Below are 25,187 nucleotides of genomic sequence, written 5' to 3'. Positions count from 1 at the left end.
ACATCGTGTTGAAAGCACAATGACAGTTACCTTTGTCATGATGTACCCGTTGGTTAGAAATTGATATTACCAAAAATATTCTCATAATTCTTTTTTCATTGCACAGTGAAACAACTCTCAAAAGTAACTTTTGTAGAACATAAAACTAACTTCATTGGGAGCAGCTAGGGGTTCAGTCAGTGTGGCTTGTTAAACCCATTAAGACACAAAAAGCAAAGATTTGAGTTACAAATGTTCGCTTAAAAATATATATATATATTCAAAGATTTGCACACATTTTCAAGATTTTTTAAAAATGGCAGATCTACAAGCTCGTAGCGCGGCACTCGGTGCCGCGCTATGAGCTTGTAGATCTGCTATTTTTCAATAGCCCAAAAAAATCTTTAATGACACAGATGCGTTCCCGGTCTTAATGGGTAAACAGATGTTTAAGTTATAGAAATAGTTACCGATTAGCTGATCTGAACGATAAACAAAAAGGTATTTCTAAAATATTCAAGGATCAAGGCTGGGGTAACTGAGGGTTTGTCCCCAGAGTGCTGAAAAAGAGCACAGAATAAGAATAATACCACATTCCCATGGTAGGCAATTTTAACTCTTACAAAAATGCCACCCCCAAAAAATACAAAAATGCCTCCCCTTATAAATAATGATCAATGAGTGAGAGAATTACGTTAGAAATGTGCACTAAAAAACTTCTAGTTACTTGTTCCAACGCCTCTTGGACACAGACCCATGTTTCCCGGGTAGCCGTCGGGGCCGCCCATCACGTTCTCCTGCTTGATGAGCATGGGGCGTCTCCCCCCCACTCCTCCGGGTCCCCCCATGGGCTTCCCGTCCACGGACATGGCCCTCTGGAGGAAGGGTCCGCGTGGCCCCGGAGCCATCCCAGGACTCCCTATGTACGATGAACGTGAAGAGAAAGAGAAAAAAAAATCTTCATTCACATGCTTTTCAACATCCCCCTAAAACGGGGGTCTTCAACAGGGCACCCCTAGGGGATCCTCAGAGTTACTACAGGGGGGTCGCCAAATCTTCGTGTGATATATATATATTTTTTTACATTAACCACTTGAACCCTAGCATTCCTTTTCTGAGGAGAACTTTAGCCAATAAGCGCTGCGAGGCGTCGTGAGCTTGTAGATCGGCTATTTTTGGCAAAGAGGTATTAGGTGTAGAGGGAAAAAAAGAGCAGTTTAATCTGAAACACAATTTTATACAATATAGAGGGAGTCCCTGTTTCATCTCTCTCTCAGCTAGGGGGTCCTTGGCATGAAAAACGTTGAAGACCCCTGCCCTAAAAAACTAAATGTAGCCGTGGGTGGTACATCTACTGTATGTGCAGGCCTTGAGTCTGCTTTACTAGAGCCCCTGCATTGGGAATGGATTGGGATCCCGCAGGTACCAACGCAAATCCCATGCATGGGCAGTTTAAAAAAATGCTTTAACCCATTCAATCCGACCATTATTTTATACTTTGGCTATTCATAAATAGCAGATATACAAGTTCATAGTTGTGGCACAACAAGCTTGTAGATTTGCTTCTTTTTTTTTTTATCGTGAAAATGCGTGCAAATCTTTGAAAATGTATTTTTCAAAAGCGAACATTTGTAAAATATTTTTGTTCCAGGGACCTCCAGAAGCAAAGATTTGAGTTACAAAATGTTTGCTTTAAATTATGTATAAATGTTTTAAAATATATATTCAAAGATTTACACACATTTTCACGATTTTCTTTTTTCTTTTTAAAAAATTGCAGATCTACAAGCTCATAGCGCACTCAGTGCCGCGCTATGAGCGTGTATAAATCTGCAAAAAAAAAAAAAAGAATTGCCAAAGAAATCTAAAGTGACACAGATGCGTTCCCGGATTGAACCGGTTAAATCGGGCAGGAATGGGCGGTAATAAGAACCCTGTGGGTCACTCCCACCCTAAAACATGATGTAGCGCTAAGCCACCTGAAGCATGATGCAACAGTGTGGGCGGAGCAACAGTTGCAGCATGGTGGAGCACAGAAGCTAGAAAAGAAAATCAAAAGCAGGAGATCCTCGGGCGGTTCAGAAATTAACTGTGGGCGGGTCAGGAATGAAACCATTGTGGGGAACTGGTGGGAATGGACCACGAATCCAATGGGAGTGAGCGGCAGCCAGTGGTATAAAGTAACTAAGTACATTTACTCAAGTATTGTACTTAAGTACAGTTTTGAGGTATTTTTTACTTTGCTGGAGTATTTCCAATTTTCAGTACTTTTACTTCTACTCCAGAACATCTCAGAGGCAAATATATTGTACTTTTACTCCACTACAATCTTTTGAAAACTTTAGTTACTAGTTACTTTGCAGATGTGAATTATTATATCATAAACCATACATTAACCACTTTAGCCCTATTTTATACCTAGGCTATTTGAAAATAGCCGATCTACAAGCTCACAACGAGTCGCGATGCGACGCGTTGTGAGCTTGTAGATCTGCTATTTTCAAAACATTTTAGTACTTCTACTTTTGGTACTTCAAGTACATTTTGATGACAACACTTTTGTACTGTTACTCAAGTAACATTTTGAACACAGGCCTTTTACTTGTAACAGAGTATTCTTTATAATGTGGTATTGCTACTTTTACTTAAAGTAAAAATCTGAGTACTTCCTCCACCACTGGCCGCAGCAGGACTATAAGAGAGTGCTGGGCTCTACTGCCTGCTTGCTTGCTTACCCTGCATATTGTCATCACCGCAACCCTGGGGCTTGTTTCCTGCATCGCCAGCTGCCCCGCCTCCGGCCGGGTCGGGGTAGAACTCGGAACCGGAGCCCCTCAGACCTCCTAAGATAGACTCCAAGTTGTCCATCTGTTGAAAGAAGGCAGAGTTGAGAAAAAAAGACAAAGTAAAAAAAAGTCAAGCAAATTCACATTATAACGAGCTTCATAGTGCACAGCAAAATCCTCAGTGATAATTGAACCCATTAAGACCTGGAAGTACGCATCTGTGTAACCACTTTAACCATTATTTTATACACAAAATATCTGCTATTTTAGAAAAATCGTGAAAATGTGCACAAATCTTTGAATATACGTATATATTTTTAAAGCGAAAATGTTTAACTCAAATCTTTGCTTCTGGAGGTCCCTGGAACAACATATTTTGAGATGGGGGTCCGTGGCCAAATACATTTAATTTGAGGGTTCCTTGAAATGAAATAGTCTGAGAACCACTTATATAGCAACATAATTTTTTTTCAGAAAACTGTTACGATTAAGAAGACATTTTGTAGAATCGGCCTCAGGTCTTATTGGATTAACCACAAAAATGGTAAATTATGCATTTATGTTCATTGACCCGTTCACACGCCGACGGCAGAGGTAACCATGCAAGGCACCAACCTGCTCATCCAGAGCAGTAAAAGGGGTTCAGTTGTCTAAGAAGAACACTTTCACGCTAACAAAGGGGGAGCCGGGGATCGAATATCGAATCTGGAACCTTCCGATTCCCAAGCTGCCACTCTACCTCCTGAGCCACCGCCGCCCACTAACCACATGAACCACATGCATAGCGTTGTTAATTTGTAGATCGGCTATTTTCGGTGAAGATATTTGGTGTGACTCCGGCCAACTAGGTGTATATGGTTTAACCCATTAAGACCTGGAACGGATCTGTGTCATTTTTTGATTTGAGCAAAAAAGCTCTTTTACACTTTCGCTATAAAAAAATAGCAGATATACAAGCTCATAGCGCGGCACCGAGTGCCGCGCTATGAGCTTGTAGATCTGCTATTTTTCAAAAATCGTGAAAATGTGTGCAAATCTTTGAATATATGTATTTTTAAAGCGAACATTTTTAACTCAAATCTTTGCTTCTGGGACCCCCTGGAACAAAATATTTTGAGATGGGGGTCCGCGGCCAAATACATACAATTTCGGGGGTTCTTGACATGAAAAAGATTGAGCACCACTGATATAGAGACATACGTTTTTCAGAATACTGTTGGGATTTAGGAGGTGGTTGATTTATCTTCTAGGTCTCTCAAGGCCTCAGGCCTTTCGTTTGAGGACGGTAACGTTAAAGTTTATTGACAGAGTTTATTGATGGGTTCGAAAGTTTAATACACAGCAGCACGCTCGATACTCACTGACGGCCTAAAAAAGGTGGACCTAATGAAAAGGACATCCCACCGGAAAAACTTTATTGCGCTTTATTTCACCGTTGTATTATAACTGGTCGCTGCGCCCTATCCAGTCGACGTGGTTCTCCTAATAAAGCGGGGGAGGGACGTAATTGTTTGCAGGCTAGATATGGCTGTCATTAGACAAACATTCACATAGTCAGCAGACTAATTGCTGACACAACTACATGAGGAACGCCACATCCACTGAGACGGGTTTGGCTCACAATATTTGTGAAATGGTGCTACTAATGGGAGATTTGTGTTGGAACTGTGTTGGGTCGTTATCAGCAGAGTGCAACCAGTTCACCACCCTACAACTAGATGCTTCACAGTAAAGGTCCTTGCACACTGGTGCGTCTTTTCGTTGCGTTTTATTTTTTTTCATTGTTTTTTCAATTTTTTTCATTGTTGTAAAAAAAACGCAACGAAAAGACGCACCAGTGTGCAAGGACCTTAAAGCCCTGCATTTGGTTTGGGTCCTGCAAGATTGAACGCAAATATTGCGGGAGAAGGTACAGTAGTTTTTGAATAGCTGCGGGCTATGGCCGGTCTTAATTGTGGAAAAGTGGAAAATCGAAAATAAAACGTGTTTTAAAAAAACTAAACAAAAACACGCACAGTCCCGCTATAAACCGTACGTAGTGCACCTGAAGCATGCGTGGTTGTGTTTCGTTTTATTTTAGCTCGATATGGACACATTTATCTTATGGCTAAATGCAGAGGAGAATGTAATTTAGAAACGTTGTTCCCGACAGGTATGTGCATATTGCAGTTAATTCCAGCCGAGCCTACTGTGCCGCTGTCCGTGGTGCAGTAGTAATGGCCGCCTCTCTGTCTCTCTCTCCCGTTCTCTCTCACTCAGTTTTTCTGTTTTTGGGTCCCAATGGAAATATTGTGGGATTATATGGGACTAGACGGCGGCGGGAGCTTTTGGTCAGAAATGAACTGCAGGTGGTCAGAAATGAAACTAGCGGGAATACTCAGGAATCCAACGGGAGTGGGACTAAGAAAACGGTCCTGAGCAGGGCTCTACCTCAGAGTTCAAATAAACACTGAGGACTGAGAGACCTGCAGTGTAGGTACAGTATATACAATAATATATAAAAAATCACACCCTGTGTGAAGTGGGCGGTGTGGTCACAGTGGTCACACAGTGATGGAAGTTCACTTAAAGAAAAGTAATATTGTGGACCAACCATTGTACACCCCTAACTTAAAAAAAAACATAAATGCGTTTTTTTTAAGTGCATAGTCCTATTTATAGGGCTATGCACATGTGTCATGTTTCACTAGCCAATCACAGTCCTGAATAGACTGTGATTGGCCAATCACGGTGCAGGGTTAGGGGGGTACACTGGTGGCCAATCACAGCGCAGGGTTGGGGGGGTGCAATGGGTGGTCGATGTCCAAACCTCACATATAGGGGCGGTTTCACCGCCCAAAAAAACAAGTGATGATCTCACCTCATCGGGTGGCTCTGACTTGATCTTGCTCTCGGGGTGTTCCGACGTGGGACCGGATCCGGGGCCGCCCCGCGGAGGGCCGCACGGGGCCCCCGGGGGGCCCTTCCCCTCCAGCTCCTCAGCCTTGGGCTTGACGTCCACCGGCTCTTTGGAGTCGTCCTTGTTGAGGAGGTAGTGGAGCAGGGCGTGGGTCTTCTCCTTCTTGGGGCTGTGCTGCTCCTGCTTGGGCTCCAGGATCCCCGCCGGGCCCGCCGCGGAGGCCCCCCCCGCCTCCCCTCCCTCGTGCTGGGGCGCTCCTCCCAGCGTGACCTTCCCCGTGGCCTCGGCGGTGATCTTGGCCACCTCGTCGGGCGTGTTGCCGTTCTGCAGGAGCTTGTGGAGGATCTTGTGCTTCTCCTGCAGCGAGGCCGTGTACTGGGCCGAGGACATGGCCGCCGCGGCGGACGCGCCCCCGGGCCCCGTCGCCGCCTGGCCCTGATTGGCCGAGGCGGCCGAGGAAGAGGAGGAGGAGGAGACGCCGGTGGACGAGGGGCTGGTCATGCCCCCGGCGGGGTCCTTGCCGTCGGGCGCGTTGTTGCCGCCGCCGCCGGCGGACGGGGGCGGACCGGGAGGTGGACCGACCGGGCCGCTGCCGCTGCTCATTCCCAGCTCCTCGGTCGGCGAGGTCAGCAGCTGCAGCAGTTTCTTGTGGCCCTTGCTGTCCGGCAACCTCCGGGGGGGATCGGAGCTCGCCGCGCCCGCCTCGCCGCCACCTCCTCCTCCTCCTCCTCCTCCTCCTCCTCCTCCTCCTCCTCCTCCTCCTCCTCCTCCTCCTCCTCCTCCCTCCGCAGACTCTTTAGCCGCCGCAGCAGCCTGGCTGTCCGGCCGCTCCGCAGCGCTCTCGGCCTGGGGATGCGGATGCTGCTGCTGGTGGTGGTGGTGGTGGTGATGGTGCAGGGGGTGGTGGTGGTCGCCGGGCCCGGGACCCTGCAGGCCTCCTCCTCCTCCTCCTCCTCCTCCTCCTCCTCCTCCTCCTCCCCCTAGGGGGCTTTTGGAGCCGTCCTGGCCCGGTTTGGTGGGCTGCTGCTGAGCGCCGGCGGGCTGCTGGGGCCCAGAGGAGGAGGAGGAGGAGTGCACGCTGGGGGAGCTGTCCGGCTTGTGGACGCCGGGGGACGGCGAGGTGAGGGTGGAGGGCAGCGAGCTCCCCACGCCCTCGCTGATGGCCTGGAGGGCGTTCAGCGAGCTGCTGGAGAAGGTGGTGTTACAGGCGCCGCCCCCTCCGCCGGCGCCAAGGCCACTCATGGGAGAGTGGAGACCTAGAACGCGCGCGCGCGCGCACACACACGCACACGCACACGCACACGCACACGCGCACACGCACACGCACACGCACACGCACACGCACACGCACACGCACACACACACACACACACACACACACACACACACACACACACAAAATAAATAAATACACTATAAATAATACATAAATAAATACGACCCGAACCCTAATGGACCTGTGAAATTTGTTCTGAGATCCGATTGGCTCCGAGATATTTCAGAACCGAACCCCTATACTGTTGTGTCATATATTGACCTGACAAACCTAATCATTATAATTGCTATTAAACATTTTGTCGCAGCCTAGCCTGGTAAACCCTCCCTCCGGAAATCTCATTTCCATTTGATTTCAGAAGTGAGTCTGGCCTGATTGCCCATTGTGGGGGTTTCTAGTGGAATTACCAACTAACCGAGCCTATCAGCGTCGTCGCACATCGTTCTGTGATTGACAGCGACAGTTGGCCAATCAGGTGGCGAGTTCGAGTCAGCCCGAATGGCACCGAGTGCAGCCTGAATGCAGCCGACAAAACACGAACGGCAGCCATTTTTTCTGTCCGCTATTTTCTCCGCTATTTTTTTACTTCAAAAAGCTCTCAAACTTCTATTTTGAGGCACGGAATTTACTTATAAGATATCGTTTGGATAGAATTTAGTTGTTTAACTTCATATATGTGGTCAATTAATCATGACAGAGCCTATTTAAAAATAAAAATTTAGAGAACCGGTAGGGGTGGGCAGTGACACCCATGTATCCGAATAAGGCAACCCATTTTGGGCATGGCCGTCTCAAAAGTCCCGTTGCGTCACATTAGTCTGGTGAACTGCTGATTGGCTGAAGGGGAAAAACGATCATTGGCTGAAGGGGTTGTCAGTCAACGGTATTACTCCCGCCCAACTCCAGCCCACAGCCAATATTGCAGAATGGGCAATCAGGCCAGACTCACTCCTGAAATCAAATGGAAATGAGATTTCCGGAGGGAGGGTTTACCAGGCTAGTCGCAGCCTACAATAAGAGACAATGAAATCAACTTCCATGTTTCCACCTCAATGAAGAAGGAATCCATGATTCCATACCTTTGATTCCATGAAGGTACAGTATAGTTTGATCCGCTTTACCAGCTCAGTAAACTCAGCTGGCCTCGCACGCATCCCCAGCTCAACCTTTTCCCCCTTATTTTTGCGCTGCAGGCAGTCGTGTAAAGTAACTAAGTACATTTACTTAAGTACTGTACTTAAGTACAATTTTGAGGTATTTGTACTTTACTTGAGTATTTCCAATTTTCAGTACTTTTACTTCTACTCCACTACATCTCAGAGGCAAATATTGTACTTTTACTCCACTACAATTATTTGAAAACTTGAGTTACTAGTTACTTTTCAGATATAAATTATGATATTATGAAACATACATTAACCACTTTAGCCCTGTTTTATACCTCGGCTATTTGAAAATAGCCGATCTACAAGCTCACAACGCGTCGCATCGCGACGCGTTGTGAGCTTGTAGATCTGCTATTTTCAAATATTTAGTACTTTTACTTTTGGTACTTTAAGTACATTTTGATGCCAATACTTTTGTACTTTTACTCAAGTAATTTTTGAATTCTGGGCTTTTACTTTTAACAGAGTATTTTTATATTGCAGTATTGGTACTTTTACTTAAGTAATGAATTTGAGTACTTTTTCCACCACTGGCTGCAGTAATCTGATGCTACAGTAGGTCAGCCTAATCATCACGCAGAACTTCATGCTTTTCTCTCCTGATCAGCGCTGAGTCCAGGGTATTACACATAACATAACCACTCCCCGAGGTAATAGAATCTGAACCCAGACCCAGTCCCAGACCCAATTGACCCCGTAATAAAAACTTGGACCCGAACCCCTGACGTACCTCCCGGTGAGAACTGGCTGGCTCCCATCTTGGGGCTCCCTCGGTTGCGGGGCGACATCAGGAGCCCCTGCTGGGGGGGTCCGCCCATGCGGGGGCTCCCCGAGGGGCTGCTCATGCCGCCGAGTCCGAAGCCACCGGCGCTCTGGAACGGGGGCTGCTGTGGGTGCTGCTGCTGCTGCTGCTGCTGCTGCTGCTGCTGCATGGCCGGGTGGCTCATCCCACCCATGGGACCCATCTGGTTCATGTGTCCCATCTGGTTCATCTGGTTCATCTGCATCATGCGGTGGCCCATGCCCCCTCCTCCTGGTCCTCCTGGTCCTCCTGGTCCTCCTGGTCCTCCTCCTCCTCCTCCTCCTCCTCCGCCGCCGTACATGGCTCCCATGTGCCCCATGTGACCTTGCTCGTTCATGCCGTACCCCCTGTTCATGCCGCCACCAGCCATGCCACCCATGCCCATGCCTCCGCCGGGGTTCATGTTCATCTGGGGGTTGGGGCTGGGCCCGGGCCCCCCCATGCCCTGGGGCGGCCTCATGGGGCCGCCGGGCATCATGCCTCCGCCCTGGGCAGAGCGGTACCCGTTGGGCTCCCTGTGCAGGAGGAACGGAAGAAAAGCGTTAGATTTGGAGGAAAAGTGTGCAATGAAGCAATGTTACTTAAGAGCGCAGATGTAGTGCAGGTTTTGACAAAAATACCAATAAATATTCCCATTTGGAGCCATTTCATGGTTTCAACCTGGTGTGCCTGTTTTGTGGCGTGGCTGAAAACTTTCAAACAATAACAAAAAAGGCAAACATTCAAACAATTTAAAACCATTTAAAAAATAGCAGACGAGCTTGTGGATCTGCAATTTTTTTTTATCCTATTTTTAAAATAGGGCCTAAGTGGTTAACTTATATTGAGCTACAAAAGAATTTGCAGAGTTTGCTTGAGTCTGGATTGGTGTGTGTGTGTGTGTGTGTGTGTGTGTGTGTGTGTGTGTGTGTGTGTGTGTGTGTGTGTGTGTGTGTGTGTGTGTGTGTGTGTGTGTGTGTGTGTGTGTGTGTGTGTGTGTGTGTGTGTGTGTCTAGATTCTAACCTCTGCAGTAGTGTGTGTGTGTGTCTAGATTCTAACCTCTGCAGTCTGTCTGTCTGTCTGTCTGTCTGTCTGTCTGTCTGTCTGTCTGTCTGTCTGTCTGTCTGTCTGTCTGTCTGTCTGTCTGTCTGTCTGTCTGTCTGTCTGTCTGTCTGTCTGTCTGTCTGTCTGTCTGTCTGTCTGTCTGTCTGTCTGTCTGTCTGTCTGTGTGTGTGTGTGTGTGTGTGTGTGTGTGTGTGTGTCTAGATTCTATCCTCTGCAGTAGATGTGCGTGTGTGTGTTTGTTAGTGTGTGTGTGTGTGTGTGTGTGTGTGTGTGTGTGTGTGTGTGTGTCTAGATTCTGACCTCTGCAGTAGATGTGTGTGTGTTTGTTTGTTTGTGTGTGTGTGTGTCTAGATTCTGACCTCTGCAGCAGGTGAGTAGAGATGAAGCCTTGCGGTTCGTTGCTCATGGGGTGGCGGTACAGCTTGCTCTTGGTCTGGGCAGTGACCGGCGTGCCGTCGGACAGGGAGAAGCGGTACAGCGGGGTCTCAGCGTGACCCTGCAGGAAGGCTGGGGGAGACACACACACACACACACACACACACTCTGATCACATCAACATACACTGGCCACCAATCAATCACCGAGATACAGTATGAAATGGTTACAATGGAGATCAATGCCAGGGTATTTGGCACTGCTACTCGTGGGATTGAAATGTTGGCTGATGCATCAATCATCAACAGGTGAGTGCATCAGATGAGTGTGTGTGTGTGTGTGTGTGTGTGTGTGTGTGTGTGTGTGTGTGTGTGTGTGTGTGTGTGTGTGTGTGTGTGTGTGTGTGTGTGTGTGTGTGTGTGTGTGTGCGTGTGCGCACACACACACAATGATTTATTACCTTTGTAGGTAATCAACTAAATCGATACCTCCCTCACAAGGACATTGTTCTGGTCCCCAGAAGGATATTTTTTAGATTCCGGTTAGGCATTCAGGGATTAGGTTTAGGGTGAGGGGTTAAGGTTATGGTTATAGTTTCAGGGTTAGGGATAGGTTGGGTCAATGCGTTAAATACATTTATTACACGGCTAGGTTGAATGCTTGATTCTGATTGGTCAATCGCTGAATTCAGCGTTGTGTTATTTCTGAATAATGACTGATGAGCTCTATAACAGACCGCTGTCTAATCAAAGGCTCAGAGCACCTGCTGCGCTGCTAACACAAACACACAATGTTATTTACAGCTATACATTGCTCTCAAGAATGTTTTTGAAAACATTTGAAGCGAGAAATAGACGACACTATTTGATCAACACTTCCTTGTTTTCCGAGGCGACCGCGTTACACTGGGCGGACGGCCAGCGCAACACTTATGGAATACTTTCATTACCGTAAGCAAGGAAATACTTGGTTTTGTTGTTACTTTTGGGTCAATTTATTCATTTATTTATTAAGTAGCCGTGTAATAAGCGGGATTATTGTCGCCGCACCGGTAGTTGTTGAGAAAAAAAAACTTCAATTATCCCTTACATATTTTTTAAAAAGAAGTAAACACAAACACTCTGTGTGCGTGCATGTGTGCGTGCATGTGTGCGTGCATGTGTGCGTGCATGTGTGCGTGCATGCGCCTCCAGCCCACCTTCATGATAGTGGCGTTTGTGTGACCAGGGCTGTCCATCGCTGTGTTGAAGGAACATCTGGATGCATCTCCTCAGCAGATCCTCCCAGCCTGGACGCATGGAGGAACGCAAGGAGTTCTGATCGATCTGGATCAGCTTACCTGGAGGAAGGACGGGACCCGAAACAAAAACCAGAACCAACCCAGAGGGATTAGTAGAACATATAGAATATATATGTAGGGGTGTAACAGAACCCATTTAGACCTGTTTAACCTTTATATGTCTTAATACCTTTCAATCCGGGACAGCATCTGTGTCATTTTAGATGTTGCTCTATACATATAGCAACATTACTTCTTTTTTGAATAGACATTTTTCAGAAAACTATTAGGATTCTAGAAGGCGTTTTTTTTTAATCTGCCTCAGGTCTAAATGTATTAATCAAACTAATCAATTATAATCGATTTGCTATATAAAATCTCTAACAAAAATCTGGCTTCTTGATTATTCGATTAATCATGCCATCGATAGAATAATCAACAGTTGCAGACCTAGTACTTATAGAATATGGTTGCCGTCAGGCAGAAACCCCATATCTCCATATTTGAATGTTTTTTGAGCGGTGTAGCCGCTCCTATAAGTGGGTTTGGAACCGTCGTGAAAAGACCGTCGTGAAAATTTGTCTTTCGCTGTACTGTGATTGGCTGACTCTATTCACACCCTTTGCTCAGTACTGCGATTGGCTAGCGAGACGCATGATGAAATTAATAACCTATAAATAGCACCACGCACTTCAAAAAAAATACTTTTTTTTTAAAAGTGAGCTTCCATCACTGTGATGACCGCTGTTGTTTTTAAATAACACAGCTCATTTCACACTGGGTGTGTTTTTTTGGTAAATTAATGCCCTATTTCGTATTACTACAGAGTCACACAAAAGTAGCAAAAATAGCTGATCTGCGTTTTGAGCTTGTAGATCTGCTATATATATATATTTATTTATTTTTTAAATCCTGAAAAGTAACCGTTTTGGACATAATGAGGTTTCCACCCGGCAGCGGCGCCATCATTGTACATATTAATGGTGTGTTTTCTCACGCTGCGTTGAAGGTAATAAGCCGGTTATCTCACCTGAGAGCTCGTGTCTGGTGTTGAAGCTCTCGGTTCTCTCCATGGCGGTGACGCGGCGCGCCACGCAGATCATGCACGACTGGAGGTCTGAGGGAGGGAAGGAGGCAGCACAGAGTCAGCACAGCTTCTCATACATACATTTCTATAAGAAGGTGTGTGGGGGGTGTGTGTGTGCGTGCGTGTGCGTGTGTGTGTGTGTGTGTGTGTGTGTGTGTGTGTGTGTGTGTGTGTGTGCCAGCAGCAAGATTTGTGAACTGTTGCGATAAAAGAAGGTTAGCCAATGGAATACGTTCAACCACCCTAAGGACAACTAACCATTGTGTTTCCTGCACTATCTGTACCGAGTGGACCTCTGACACAGACCTACTGCACATATAAACGGAGCTGCTACCTTTAAACACATTGGAAATCTGTGGCTTTTTTGTATACCATTTAAAATCGCTTTGGGAAAAACGCTGCTAATTGTCCCAAAAGTGACCCCACAAGATTGCTGCTATTCGTTTCAAAAAGCTTTATACCCTTTGCCAACATGTTTATATAATGTCATGCCAATAAAGCACATACTGTATGAATTGAATTGTGTGTTTGTGGGTGTGTGTGTGTGTGTGTGTGTGTGTCTGTGTGTGTGTGTGTGGTGTGTGTGTATATTACTATACTTGTGAGGACCAAATGTCCCCCCCAAGTATAGTAGAATTTGCGAAATAGACGTTCTAAGGACCGTTTTCTCGGGGCTCACAAGAGAAATGTTTGCTTTATGGTTAAAAAAAAAAGATTTTTTAGAGACACGTTTACAATTAGGAAAAGATTCAAGTTGGGATTACGATTAGGATTAGACATTTAGGGGTCAGGTTTAGGTGTTGGAATTAAGAGTTAAACATGATTTATACCCAGTTATGTGCCAGCGTCATGCACCTGAAAAATAGACGATCTACAAGCTCACAACGTGTCGCAGCGCGACACGTTGTGAGCTTGTAGATCTGCTATTTTTCGGCTTTAGGCTAAAATGCCCCAAATTTGTAAAAAAAATTGATGTCCTCACAAGTACAGTAATGCAGACGTGTGTGTGTGTGTGTGTGTGAGTGTGTGTGTGTGTGAGTGTGTGTGAGAACATCTGCTCACCTTCTCCCTCCTCTATCATGGCCTTGGGCTGCGTGAGGGCGAAACACTGCATGGTCTCGTAGCGCGGGCCTCCTCCTCCTGGCACCTCCTCCATGGGGCCGTGGGGGCCGTGGCCAAACTTGACCAGCATCCGACACGTGAAGGTGTGGCTCTTCTGTCGCACCGCCTCGCCGCCCCACGACACGCCATTTACTGCTAAAAAAAACAAAACAAAAAACAGAACGATACGCTGACGATATCAGGATAATGTGTGTAAACAAAACGCTGACAGATGACTCACAATAACACAATAAGCTGCACTCATAACCTACAGGGCTTCAGAGATTAATATTCAATGCATGCAGCAAATGGATACAAAGGTCTAAACAAACAATATTGGATTGTTTACGTTCTCGCGCACGCACACACACACACACACACACAAACACACACACACCTCCATCCCCCACCCCTTCTAAACACGCACAAGCGCGCATGAGAACGCACACACACACACACACACACACGGACGCACGCCCGCCAGCCCGCTTAACCCATTAAGACCTGGAACGCATCTGTGTCATTTTTTTATTTGAGCTAAAAATCGTGGAAATTTGGGCAAATCTTTTAATATATATATTTTTAAAGCAAACATTTGTAACTCAAATCTTTGCTTCTGGGGGTCCCTGGAACTAAATATTTTGAGATGGGGGTCCACCGCCAAATACATATCATTTTGGGGGTCATGAAAATGTTTGAGAACCACTGACATAGCAATAAACGTTTTTTTTTAGAAAACTGTAGGGATTTAGAAGACATTTTGTAGAATCGGCTTCAGGTCTTAATGGGTTAACCACACCGCAACATGTATTTTCCGTCTTAAATTGAGAAGCAGAAGCCTCCCCTCCCGTTCACACTCCGGGCTAAATGGACCATGGGATTAATGGAGCCAACGTGTCGATTTCCAATATCTCTGCCTCTTCCCTCTGCTCGGTGGCGGGCAGGGGCCACGGACACTCCGCCATCTATCCTCATTTAGACCCTGACTCCTCATCAGAGTGTACACAGTCACACACACACACACACACACACACACACACACATATACACACACACACAGGCTCTGAGCGGGTCACCTTCACATGGGAGAGGGAGGGGAGTGGAGGGTGGGGTGGGGTGGCTGTTGGAGGATGGCAAACTTCAGTGAGGCGTCCAACTCTCCTCCAAGGTCTGTGCGAGAAGCGTTATCAAACCCCACGGCCTTGACTCGGCCAGGGGGGGGGGTCCCGCTCCGCCAGGTGGAGGGAGGATGCGGGGGAGGGACGAGGGACGGGGGGGGGACGAGTACGAGGGGGAGGGGGGTGTTGCCAGGAGGCTTAACTGATAGTGAGAGGTGATTTAACAAGGCCACGGGAGCCTCCCCTCCAAAAGCTGACAGAGGCAAGAGAACATGGCCGCCAAGACCGACATCTCTCCCCTCAGACACAATTAGACAGCAGTGAGGCAAGACGCGGGGGGGGGGGGGGGGCGAAAGAGAATAGGAGTCGGAAACGAAAGCGTACTGTGTGTGTTGCCTCAGTGTGTGTGTGTGTGTGTGTGTGTGTGTGTGTGTGTGTGTGTGTTTGTGCGCGCGTGCGTGTGTGTTGAACTGTAGTTGCCGTGGTCAGTGGTCATCCTACAGGAATGTGCACAGAGAGCGTATTTCATTCATGGGTCCAAAAGATAATGAAGGGGAGAGAGCAGCACACAACGAGGCACAATAAGAGAGAGAGAGAGAGAGAGAGAGAGATACTGTAGACAGAGAGAGAACAGAGGGCGAAAGAGAGTGAAGAGAGAGAGAGCTAAGAGATAGGGAGAGATCAGAGAGAGAGATAGAAAGAGAGAGGGAGAGAGAGAAAGGGTTGAGAGAGCAAGGGGGGGAGGATGCGGTGAAAGAAATGACAACCGCATTATTCAACATAGTGGGTTGCCATATTAAGTATGAATGAGGGTGAGAAAGACGGGAGCCGAACGGGGAAGGAGGAGAGCAGGAGACCGCAGGACAGAGAGGAGGAGGAGGAGGAAAGAAAGAGGACAGACGGGCCCGTCAGAAGTTAAGGATGAAGAGCGACAGAGGGAGGGAGGGAGGGAGGCGAGGGGACGTAGGGACAGGAAACGGGAGAGAGGAAAGAGTAGAGTTGAGAGAGAGTCGTGTCAATGACGCGTTAGGAGTCGCTGCTTAGGAACACTGCTGGGCCAGTTAATCGAGTAGCAGGTTCAGCTGAGCACACATATCCATAATTAATCAGCTTTATAAATAGTGCTCCTGGTGTGCACGCACACGGCACACACACACACACACAGGCACGCACGCACGCACGCACTCACACACACTCGTGCAAGCGCGCGCACGCGGACGTCAAGATATGCAAGCTCATTACAGTCAGGAGCATGTAAATCAAAACACAGACGCTTACTCTCGCAAATGCTCAGCGACACGTGACTACACACTGACAAGAGAAACAGACCTGGGTATACACACACACACACACACACACACACACACACACACACACACACACACACGTTTGTAGCGCTATACTTGTGAGGACTTCAACATTTAACCCATTAAGACCTGAAGCCGATTCTACAAATGTCTTCTAAATCCCAACAGTATTGTGAAAAAAGAAACGTATGTTTCTATATCAGTCTTGCTCAAACTTTTTCATGTCAAGGACCCCCCAACATTATATGTATTTGGCCGCCGACCCCCCATCTCAAAATGTTTTGTTCCAGGGACCCCCAGCAGCAAAGAATAGAGTTCAAAATGTTCGCTTTAAACACTATATATTCAAAGATTTGCAGACATTTTCACGATTTTTCAAAAATAGCAGATCTACAAGATCGTAGTGCGGCACTAGGTGCCGCGCTACGAGCTTGTAGATCTGCTATTTTTGAATAGCCAAAGTGTAAAAGAATGCTTTTTTAGCTCAAATTAAAAAGTACACAACTACTAAGCATAAACATGGACAACTCTAACCCCCAACCCGTAATCCTAACCTCTAAAAACTCTAATCCTAACCTGAATCTTTTCCTAATTGTAGAGCCCTCGCAAGTACAGTGAAACAAGTACGCCCACACGTGCATACATCCATATTATTCAGTAGTGAGTGGTTTCCAGATGGGCTCAGGCCTGTTCTACAGTGTCTGGACCACTGAGTTTGACTGACAGCTCCTCTACGCTCTGCCTGCTTAGCAACGTGCGGGTGGGAGGGAGGGCGGGGCTACTGAACGCACGCACGCACGTGTGTGTGTGTGTGTGTGTGTGTGTGTGTGTGTGTGTGTGTGGATCCAAAAAGCTCTCATACACTTGAACAGGCCTCCCCAGGTGCTCCTCATTAGAGAGGAGAGGGTTATGAATAAATAACTTGTATGTGTGTGTGCGTGTGAGCATGTGTGTGTGTGTGTGTGTGTGTGTGTGTGTGTGTGTACAGTGTGTGTTTATGTTTATGTGCTTGTGGGTGTTGTAACCTCTTAAAAGTTCTCTCTCTGCCTCATCCCCTATGGGAGATGTCAAAGAGAGAGTTCTGTTGACTAGGCATAGCAGCACTGCTGTGTGCGTGCGTGCGTGTGTGTGTGTGCGTGCATGAATGAATGCGTGTGTGTGTGTGTGTGTGCTCAAACATTTTCATGTCAAGGACCCCCAAAATTATATGTATTTGGCCGCCGACCCCCATCTCAAAATATGTTGTTCCAGGGACCCCCAGAAGCAAAGATTTGAGTTAAAAATGTTCGCTTTAAAATAATATATATTCAAAGATTTGCACCCATTTTCACGATTTAAAAAAAATAGCAGATCTACAAGCTCGTAGCGCGGCACTCGGTGCCGCGCTATGAGCTTGTATATCTGCTATTTTCGAATAGCCAACATGCATGCATGTGTGTGTGTGGTTCTGTACCGTTGTTCTTGGGCAGGTTCTTGTGGAACTCCTCCCGGTCGTCGTCGTGCAGGATGTTGTAGACGCTGGTGTTGATCAGCTCTTCCTGCTTGTACTGCAGGTACTGCGTCACGTTGTCCGAGACAAACACAATGCTGCCCTCCCGGTTCACCACAAACAGGAAGCCGTCCAGCGCCTGCCAGGACAGGACAGGACAGGACAGGACAGGACAAAACGGCAGGAAGTCAGCCAACGAAACGGGCCGATCGGATCGGCGGGGTCGAAGGCTTGGCCCATCGATCGGCAGAGTGAAGGCGGCGAAATATTAGCTGGGCAGTTATCCGAAAATATATCAAAACCGATATTTAGAACTCATAGCCGACTTAATCTTGCTCATGTTGACTAATCGAGTTTTTTTTTTTTTTAATACAATTTTCTATTGACTTTTTATGTTTTCACAGAAAGTTGTGACGAGAAACTGTTATCATCAACAAATCGAAACAGAAAAATTCTAATCGTTTTTTTTATATTCGACTAAATCGATTAGTCTGAGTACTTGACCATGTAACGAGTACCACTTATCCATGTTATATACTTTGTTGTACAATGGTGGCGTACAAAAAGGGTGCACACAGCCGATCTACAAGCTCACAACGCGTCACATTGATTAGTCTTTTCAATAATTGTTCATTAATTGAAATTGAGGCAAAAGTTTGAAACAATCGCAAAAAAAAAGTCCCAGACCGACGGCGAAAATTCCCAAAGTCCGACGGCCGTCCAAACGGAGCGGAATTACGGACTCACTCACCTGCAGCAGAAGCGGGCCCAGGTGGTCCTTGTCGATGACCCCCTGACCTGTGGAAGACACGTCCGACTTCTGGACATCGTCATCGTTGGACGAGGCTTTCCCTGTTGGGAACGCGGGAAGGAAGGAGAGCACGATTAAAGAAGGGAAAAAAAAGGAAAAAAATAAAAGTCATGTTCTCATCCAACCAACTTCCCTGTAGAAACCCTAACAAGAAGAACAACAGCAAATGGAAGTCAACGACAAAAAAAAAGATACCTGGAGCCACTGCCAGTCACCTTATCCGCCGGCCATGCCCAGCAGGGGGCAGCGTTTCTCAACATTCCCTATTGATTAAAACTACAGGTGAGAGAGAGAGAGAGAGAGAGAGAGCGAGAGCGAGAGCGAGAGCGAGAGCGAGAGAGAGAGAGAGAGAGAGAGAGAGAGAGAGAGAGAGAGAGAGAGAGAGCCGGCGGCAAAGCAGGTTTCTCTGAGGAGCCTGTCAGGCGGGGTAGAGAGGGCTGGGAGCATGTGGTGCAGGTAGCAACCGTCCTCATGCTTTATATTCAGTGTCAGACTCTGAGGGACTGTCTGGTATAGGCTGGGGCTGAGAGAGAGAGAGAGAGAGAGAGAGAGAGAGAGAGAGAGAGAAGAGAGAGAGAAGAGACTCAGAGAGAGAGAGAGAGAGAGAGAGACTAAGGGAGGCTGTAATGGTGCAGCCTGGGCTGGGGCTAAGGCACCTGAATTAATGGAGGGTTGAAAGTCAGAGATGGAGAGAGAGAGGAGTGAGAGAGAGAGAGAAAGAGAGAGAGAGAGAGAGAGAGAGAGAGGACCAGGGCAAAGAGATAGAGGAACTGGGGCCGTGGACGTGTGGATGGATGCTGGGGCCTGTGCTGCTGTATTAATGCAGGGTTGGGTCTGAAAAAGGAGTCTGGGGCTGCTAGGCTACAGGAATCATTCCATCTGATTAGCTCCCAGGGGGCAAAGATACCCACACAAAGAAAGAAAAAAAAAAAATCACACACAGCCATTGCTGTCTATAACCACCACCCAGGCACTCTCTCTGAAGGCAGGTGGAGAAGAGAAAGAAGAGGAAACGAGAGAGGACGGAGAAGAGAAGAGGGGAAAGAGAAAGTGAAAGACCGGAGACAGAGAGAGAGAGTGAGTGAGAGAGAGAGTGAGGGACGGCAAGAATGAGAGAGAGAGAGAGAGAGAGAGCGAGTGAGAGAGAGCGAGAGCGAGAGAGAGAGAGAAAGGGAAAGGGGGGCTATGCTTCATCGGTTCACTCAATATCTTAAGATGCTGGGAGCAACCTGAAGATGCTGCACCTCATCATGCCGCAATACCGATGAGACATAGTAAAAAAAAAAAATGCAGGCGAGAGGAGGAAGTGGAGGAGAGACTGGAATACATTAAGTAGAAAGGAGAGAGGGAGGGAGGGAGGGAGGGAGGGGGACCGAGAGACAGAAACAAAGAGCAAAATGAAGATGGCAGACAGAGAAATTGAAAGTGAGAAGAGGAGAGGCGGAACAGAACAGGTATGAAGCAAGAGGTCTTCTATCTAAACCCCAATGTCTTCACTTCCTGTAACTATAGCAACGTGCCAGCAGCCAGTCAGAAGCGGCAGTATCATAGCCTCTTCCCCTTCCTGTAGGGGTGGCAGCAGTGCTGTGTTCCCACAACAAACCACCAGGTATAGCTATACTGTAACAACGGCTCCCCTCCTCCTCTTCACGCTAACCTCAGCGTGCGTGGTCACAAAGCAAAGCCTGGGTTATCCAGTCTGCACTGGTAGAACCCAAGCTGATACAACTAGCATTTGGAGGCATTTTAAACCGAAGGCGACATTCTTTACTGTGGCAACAGGAGACCAATTCACAAAAGCGGACAGGGCTATGACAACAGCAGCTGTAATCAATCTAATAATTTGGCGATCCAGCTAAATAGATGGATTAAATTACCTGCACAGCCTCAATTAAACAGACCATGGCGAGGCCAGCATACAGCTGTGCACGCTTGTTGAGTGTGCACTGTCATGCACGCACATGCACGCACATGCATGCACGCACACACGCATGTACAGTACGCAGGGACTAGTGACAGGCGCTGCCAATGTTTCCCTCCCCAAACATAAACAGTCGAAGGCTGTGAAATTGCTGGGAGATGAATGAGTGATTCGTCCTTGCACCTGGACTCTGAGAGGAGTCGCATGTTGTTTAAAGCGTTGGGTGGAGCTGACTCCCAGCTGGACCACAGCTGCACCCCCACCCCGCGCCGCCTCTCTCTCTAGTCTCTGACTCCACAGTCTCGCAGCAGCACCAGGGCTGCAACTATCCATTATTTTCTCAGCAATAGGCTCTATGCACAGCAGCCATATTGGAAGGAAATTGGGCCTTTTCCGTACTTCCTTCACAGGTGTAACCAATGATACTAATGAAGACTCTGTTCCACTGTGTAGCACAGTGGTTCTCAAACTTTTTTATTTCAAGGTCCCTCTGAGAGTGTACAAATGGAACCAAATGGACCCTTACGGGTCCATTTGGTTCCATTTGTACACTCTCATAGTTACACATCCGTAAAGGGCCATTTGGAACCCCCTCAAGGAACCATGAGGGTCCCAGGACCACACTTTGAGACCCACTGGTGTAGCGGTGTTTCCAGTGAGAACAACAATATGCACAATATATCAGCACCCTGACTCTGTTTGACCAGAATGGAACAGAGCCTTCATTAGTATCATTGTTAACACCTGTAAAGGTCTTTACAATATGGTTGCTGTGCATGGAGCCTATTATTCTATCAAGAATCAAGAGGGTTTATGTGACACTCGCTCTTACAGGTACAAGCAGCGAAATGTTGGTGTGACATGGGCCGTAAGACTGTGCTAGTAATACAATACACACAAGATAATACAGGATTCGAAGGCAATACAAATAATACTTTTTTGATTAATCTAATAATATGAGCCGAAACAAATAAATGTAGTTTATAATGAACTAAATCAATTAGTCTGATGAACCACTTAAGCTCTATTTTATACTTCGGAGTACAAAAATGTCGCGTAATTCAGTGAAAACATCTACCCGCTCACAAAGCGTCACATCGCAACACATTGTGAGCTTGTAGATAGGCTATTTTTTGTATTTTTCCTATACTGTATAAAAAGTAGTTCTTTTCTTTTCTTTTACCTTTATTTATTCAGGGAAACCCATTGAGAGCATAAAAATAAGAAGTCAGGTGTCTTTGAGATTGACAGGTGTGGCGGAGTCACGGCGGGACGCGGCCCTGTGGACTGCCTCCAGGCACAACAATCTGTGTATGGGAAATAACGAGGCTTCTGTCTTTTTGTATGCAAGATCATTGTGGATCTTCTCAATGTTTATTTCACACATTCCAATCAAGTGATTACCTTTGTAGTAATGATCAGCGTAATTTATACTACACCGTGCAATGGCGTGGCTTTCTTGACAAAACAAACAAATCTACAAGGTATCCACAACTTGCATTGCGACGAGATGATAGCTTCTAAATCTGTTCTTTTTGGGAGGCGATGCAGTCGAGTATTTTTTGTTTTGTTTTTCTGACTGTTGTGGGTTTAGGAGACCAGAAGTAGGACGTGAGTGAGTCTCTTAATTCCAAAGGAGAACGACCACAGATCACTTTGCCCCATTGTCAGTGAAAGAATGTAGGACACATTCTTCACAAGCCACATCTGAACATTGACACTAAAATAGATTTTTTTTTCAGACAGACAAACCAGGAGGAAGTTATCGTTGTTCGAGACCTGTGTGTGTCAGCAACACACCGGAAGTGTGTACCCTAGCTGGAGCCCTCATTCAATGTCATTTTTGATTATGCTTGCACCTCGTGGTTCTCCAACACCTCAATGTCACTAAAAACTAAGCTTAAGACCTTCAAAAACAAACTCATATGACTACTACTCGGCCTAAAGCCCATCACCCACCTAACACACTTACACAGAAGAATTATGAATGGGATTGGTATTTAAGCCATGAGCTTGTAGATCTGCATTTTTTTTTAAATCTCGAACATTTGTGCAAATATTTGAATATATCTTTTTTTAAAGGGAACACTTTTGACTCAAATCTTTGCTTCTGGGGGTCCCTATAACAAAATATATTTTTTTTAAAAATTGGTCCGCGGCCAAATACATATAATTTTGGGTGGTCCTTGACATGAAAATGTTTGAGGACCACTGATATAGAAACATAGGGTTTTCAGAAAACATTTGTTGAATTTCAGGTATTTTAAAAGGATAGTTCACCCAATCGATTAGTCACCCCATGGAGACTTGAATTCATGGTGTCTCCTACCGGAACCGCTGCCGGTCATCAAATTATTGGCTTAGGAAAGCGACAAAAACAAAAAAATATCCATGAATTCAAGTCTCCATGGGGTGACTAATCCATAGAAAACTTGGATTAGTCCCTTCTCCAAAGTGAGTGACACCCACAACACCAGAGGGAGCACCCACGACCTGGTACCCCCCAAATTTTGAGGGAAAAAACAAATCGAATTCTAATACTCTCACACCATCCATTTAACATATTGAGTGCCATAAACGGTCCGGACCGTTTTTGAGAAGCTACGAGTTATGTGCCATAAACGGTCCGGACCGTTTTTGGCCCATTTTTTTAATATATATATATTTCCCACGTGGGGTGCTCTAACGAAACTTTGGGATCATCCAAGGAGTCTCTGAGAAAGAGAGGCCGGATGTCGATCCATGTCAAAAACGCTTCCGGTCGGCCGCTCCAATGTTAACTCCTTGACTAAAAGCTTAATATCTCCATTTCTTTTTAACGTGGTGGAAGCGAGCCGTTTTCGATCGGCGATCACTCTGCAATGGAGGATTGCGTTAGAAGTATTATTGTTCCAGGCGTTAGTCGGGACCCTCCGACGTCTCGCACGCACGCTTTGTTTACATGCACTTCCGCGTCGGGGCTTCTGCAGCACGAAACATATCAACGTAAGTGGATGGAAGATATGCTGACACTAGATGTACCCTATTTTAATAAACCTCTGGCACACAATGTGTTAAGGATGTCAGAAGACCACAAATCTTCTTTGTACATATAGTTGTTTGTATTTGTTGATGACATGTATTGATGTGCTAATATTCTATGCTCTAGCTGTTGATGAATTTAATACATACAGGACCGCAATGGAAACCCAGGACCTTTTTGTGTCATCCTTTTAGCCTAAATGTCTTACTGTACCTCAGTGCTGTTTACATTTGTGACTAATAAAGTATTCAATCATTACAATTTTAGAATTTAAAATGTCCATACGATAGGCTCTATGCACAGCAGCCATGTTGGAAAGAAATTGGGCCACTTCTTACTTCCTTCACAGGTGTTACCAATGATACTAATTAAGGCTCTGTTCCATTCTGGTCAAACAGAGTCAGGTGCTGATATTGTGCATGTTGGCTCACTGGAAACACTTGCGGAGGTTCCAAATGGCCCCTTATGTGTGTGTAACTCTGAGAGTGTACAAATGGAACCAAAAGGACCCGTAAGGGTCCATTTGGTTCCATTTGTACACACTCAGAGTTATGGGGGTCCTTGCAATTAAAAGGTTTAAAGGCCTTTGCAGACAGGGTGCGATTAATCAATCAGTTTTTACCGCATGCGAAAAGACGCACGAATCGAACTGGGTTCGATTGGAAAAAAAACGCATCACATCACCGCACGGTAAATTCGGAGCCAGTGTGGATGAGGTCATTGAGAACCATGTGTTCATTTAAAAAATGATATTGTCCGTTTTTTCCGTGCGGAAAATCGCACCCTGCAAAGGCCTTGAGAACCACTGTGCTACACGAAATGGAACAGAGCCTTCATTAGTATCATTGGCATTGGTGCTATTTTATGTGTTTATGAATTGAATACAAAGACTATCGTGATATGTCGTTGGTGAAGTTTCATGCAATATATCGTGATATCGCAATATATCGAATATCGTGATATTATTGTTATCGAGGGCCTAATATCGCCACAGATATCGTATCGTGAGATACCCATATCGTTCCACCCCTAATATACATCAAGGATATTTGACGCCACTCACCCTGCTCTTTGATCTGCCGGATCTGCCGCACCGTCTCTTTGAGGATGGCACACTTGTCGGGCTTGACGTTGAAGCTGTCGATGTCGCTGAGGTTGGCGGAGATCAGCTCAGCCAGCTCCTCGATGTACTTGCTCTCCTGCTCTCGCCGCCTCCTCTCACACCTTCAGGGGGACGACAACAACGTGCGGGAGATGAGGAGTCACGCAGTGGCGGGAGGACATCTGTACGGTGACTTCTATTCAAACGCTGTGGTGGGTGTTCTACGGCAGTGGTTCTCAACATTCAGGGACCCCCAGTGGGTCCCTGTGGAGGTTTTCAGGGACTAACAATCGGCAAACTGATTGATAGTTAGGAGCCAAATGGACCCATGGGGTCTGTAACTCAGAGAGTGTCGTACATTCTTAGAGTTATGGGAGATTTAACTTTAAAACACTCTTGGGGTCATTTTCACATTCTAGTCTGACTTTTGTGTGCACCAGTTTTAAAGTTTCTTAATTCAATATTTAGATATTTTATATTCATTTGATCAGACGAGCCCCTCTCCTACAGTATGTGAGCCCATTCAACTTGAAAAACACACATCCCTGCTCCTGGGGAATGATATTGTCCTTCTAATGAATGGGGAGTTTAGATAGATTAGATAGTTCCATGCATGGATGTC

General features: G+C 46.3%; 1 protein-coding gene across 1 annotated transcript in view; it reads right to left on the bottom strand.

The window, feature by feature from the left end:
- LOC308097160 (nuclear receptor coactivator 3-like) overlaps positions 1 to 25,187 on the bottom strand; it is a 104,223-nt gene that overhangs the window by 20,964 nt on the left and 58,072 nt on the right. Inside the window, exons 4-14 of the mRNA XM_080444785.1 lie at positions 24,527 to 24,687; positions 18,461 to 18,561; positions 17,674 to 17,848; positions 13,757 to 13,951; positions 12,638 to 12,724; positions 11,527 to 11,667; positions 10,313 to 10,460; positions 8,837 to 9,423; positions 5,626 to 6,920; positions 2,715 to 2,847; positions 707 to 898 (exon numbers count right to left, since the gene is read on the bottom strand). Of these exons, the coding sequence (XP_080300911.1) occupies positions 707 to 898; positions 2,715 to 2,847; positions 5,626 to 6,920; positions 8,837 to 9,423; positions 10,313 to 10,460; positions 11,527 to 11,667; positions 12,638 to 12,724; positions 13,757 to 13,951; positions 17,674 to 17,848; positions 18,461 to 18,561; positions 24,527 to 24,687 (3,215 nt within the window). The remainder of the gene's footprint in view (positions 1 to 706; positions 899 to 2,714; positions 2,848 to 5,625; positions 6,921 to 8,836; positions 9,424 to 10,312; positions 10,461 to 11,526; positions 11,668 to 12,637; positions 12,725 to 13,756; positions 13,952 to 17,673; positions 17,849 to 18,460; positions 18,562 to 24,526; positions 24,688 to 25,187) is intronic.

The sequence above is a fragment of the Gymnoscopelus braueri genome, assembly GCF_963280865.1.
Source record: "Gymnoscopelus braueri genome assembly, chromosome: 12".
Classification (NCBI taxonomy): domain Eukaryota; kingdom Metazoa; phylum Chordata; class Actinopteri; order Myctophiformes; family Myctophidae; genus Gymnoscopelus; species Gymnoscopelus braueri.
This window is presented reverse-complemented; position numbering and strand designations above follow the sequence as displayed.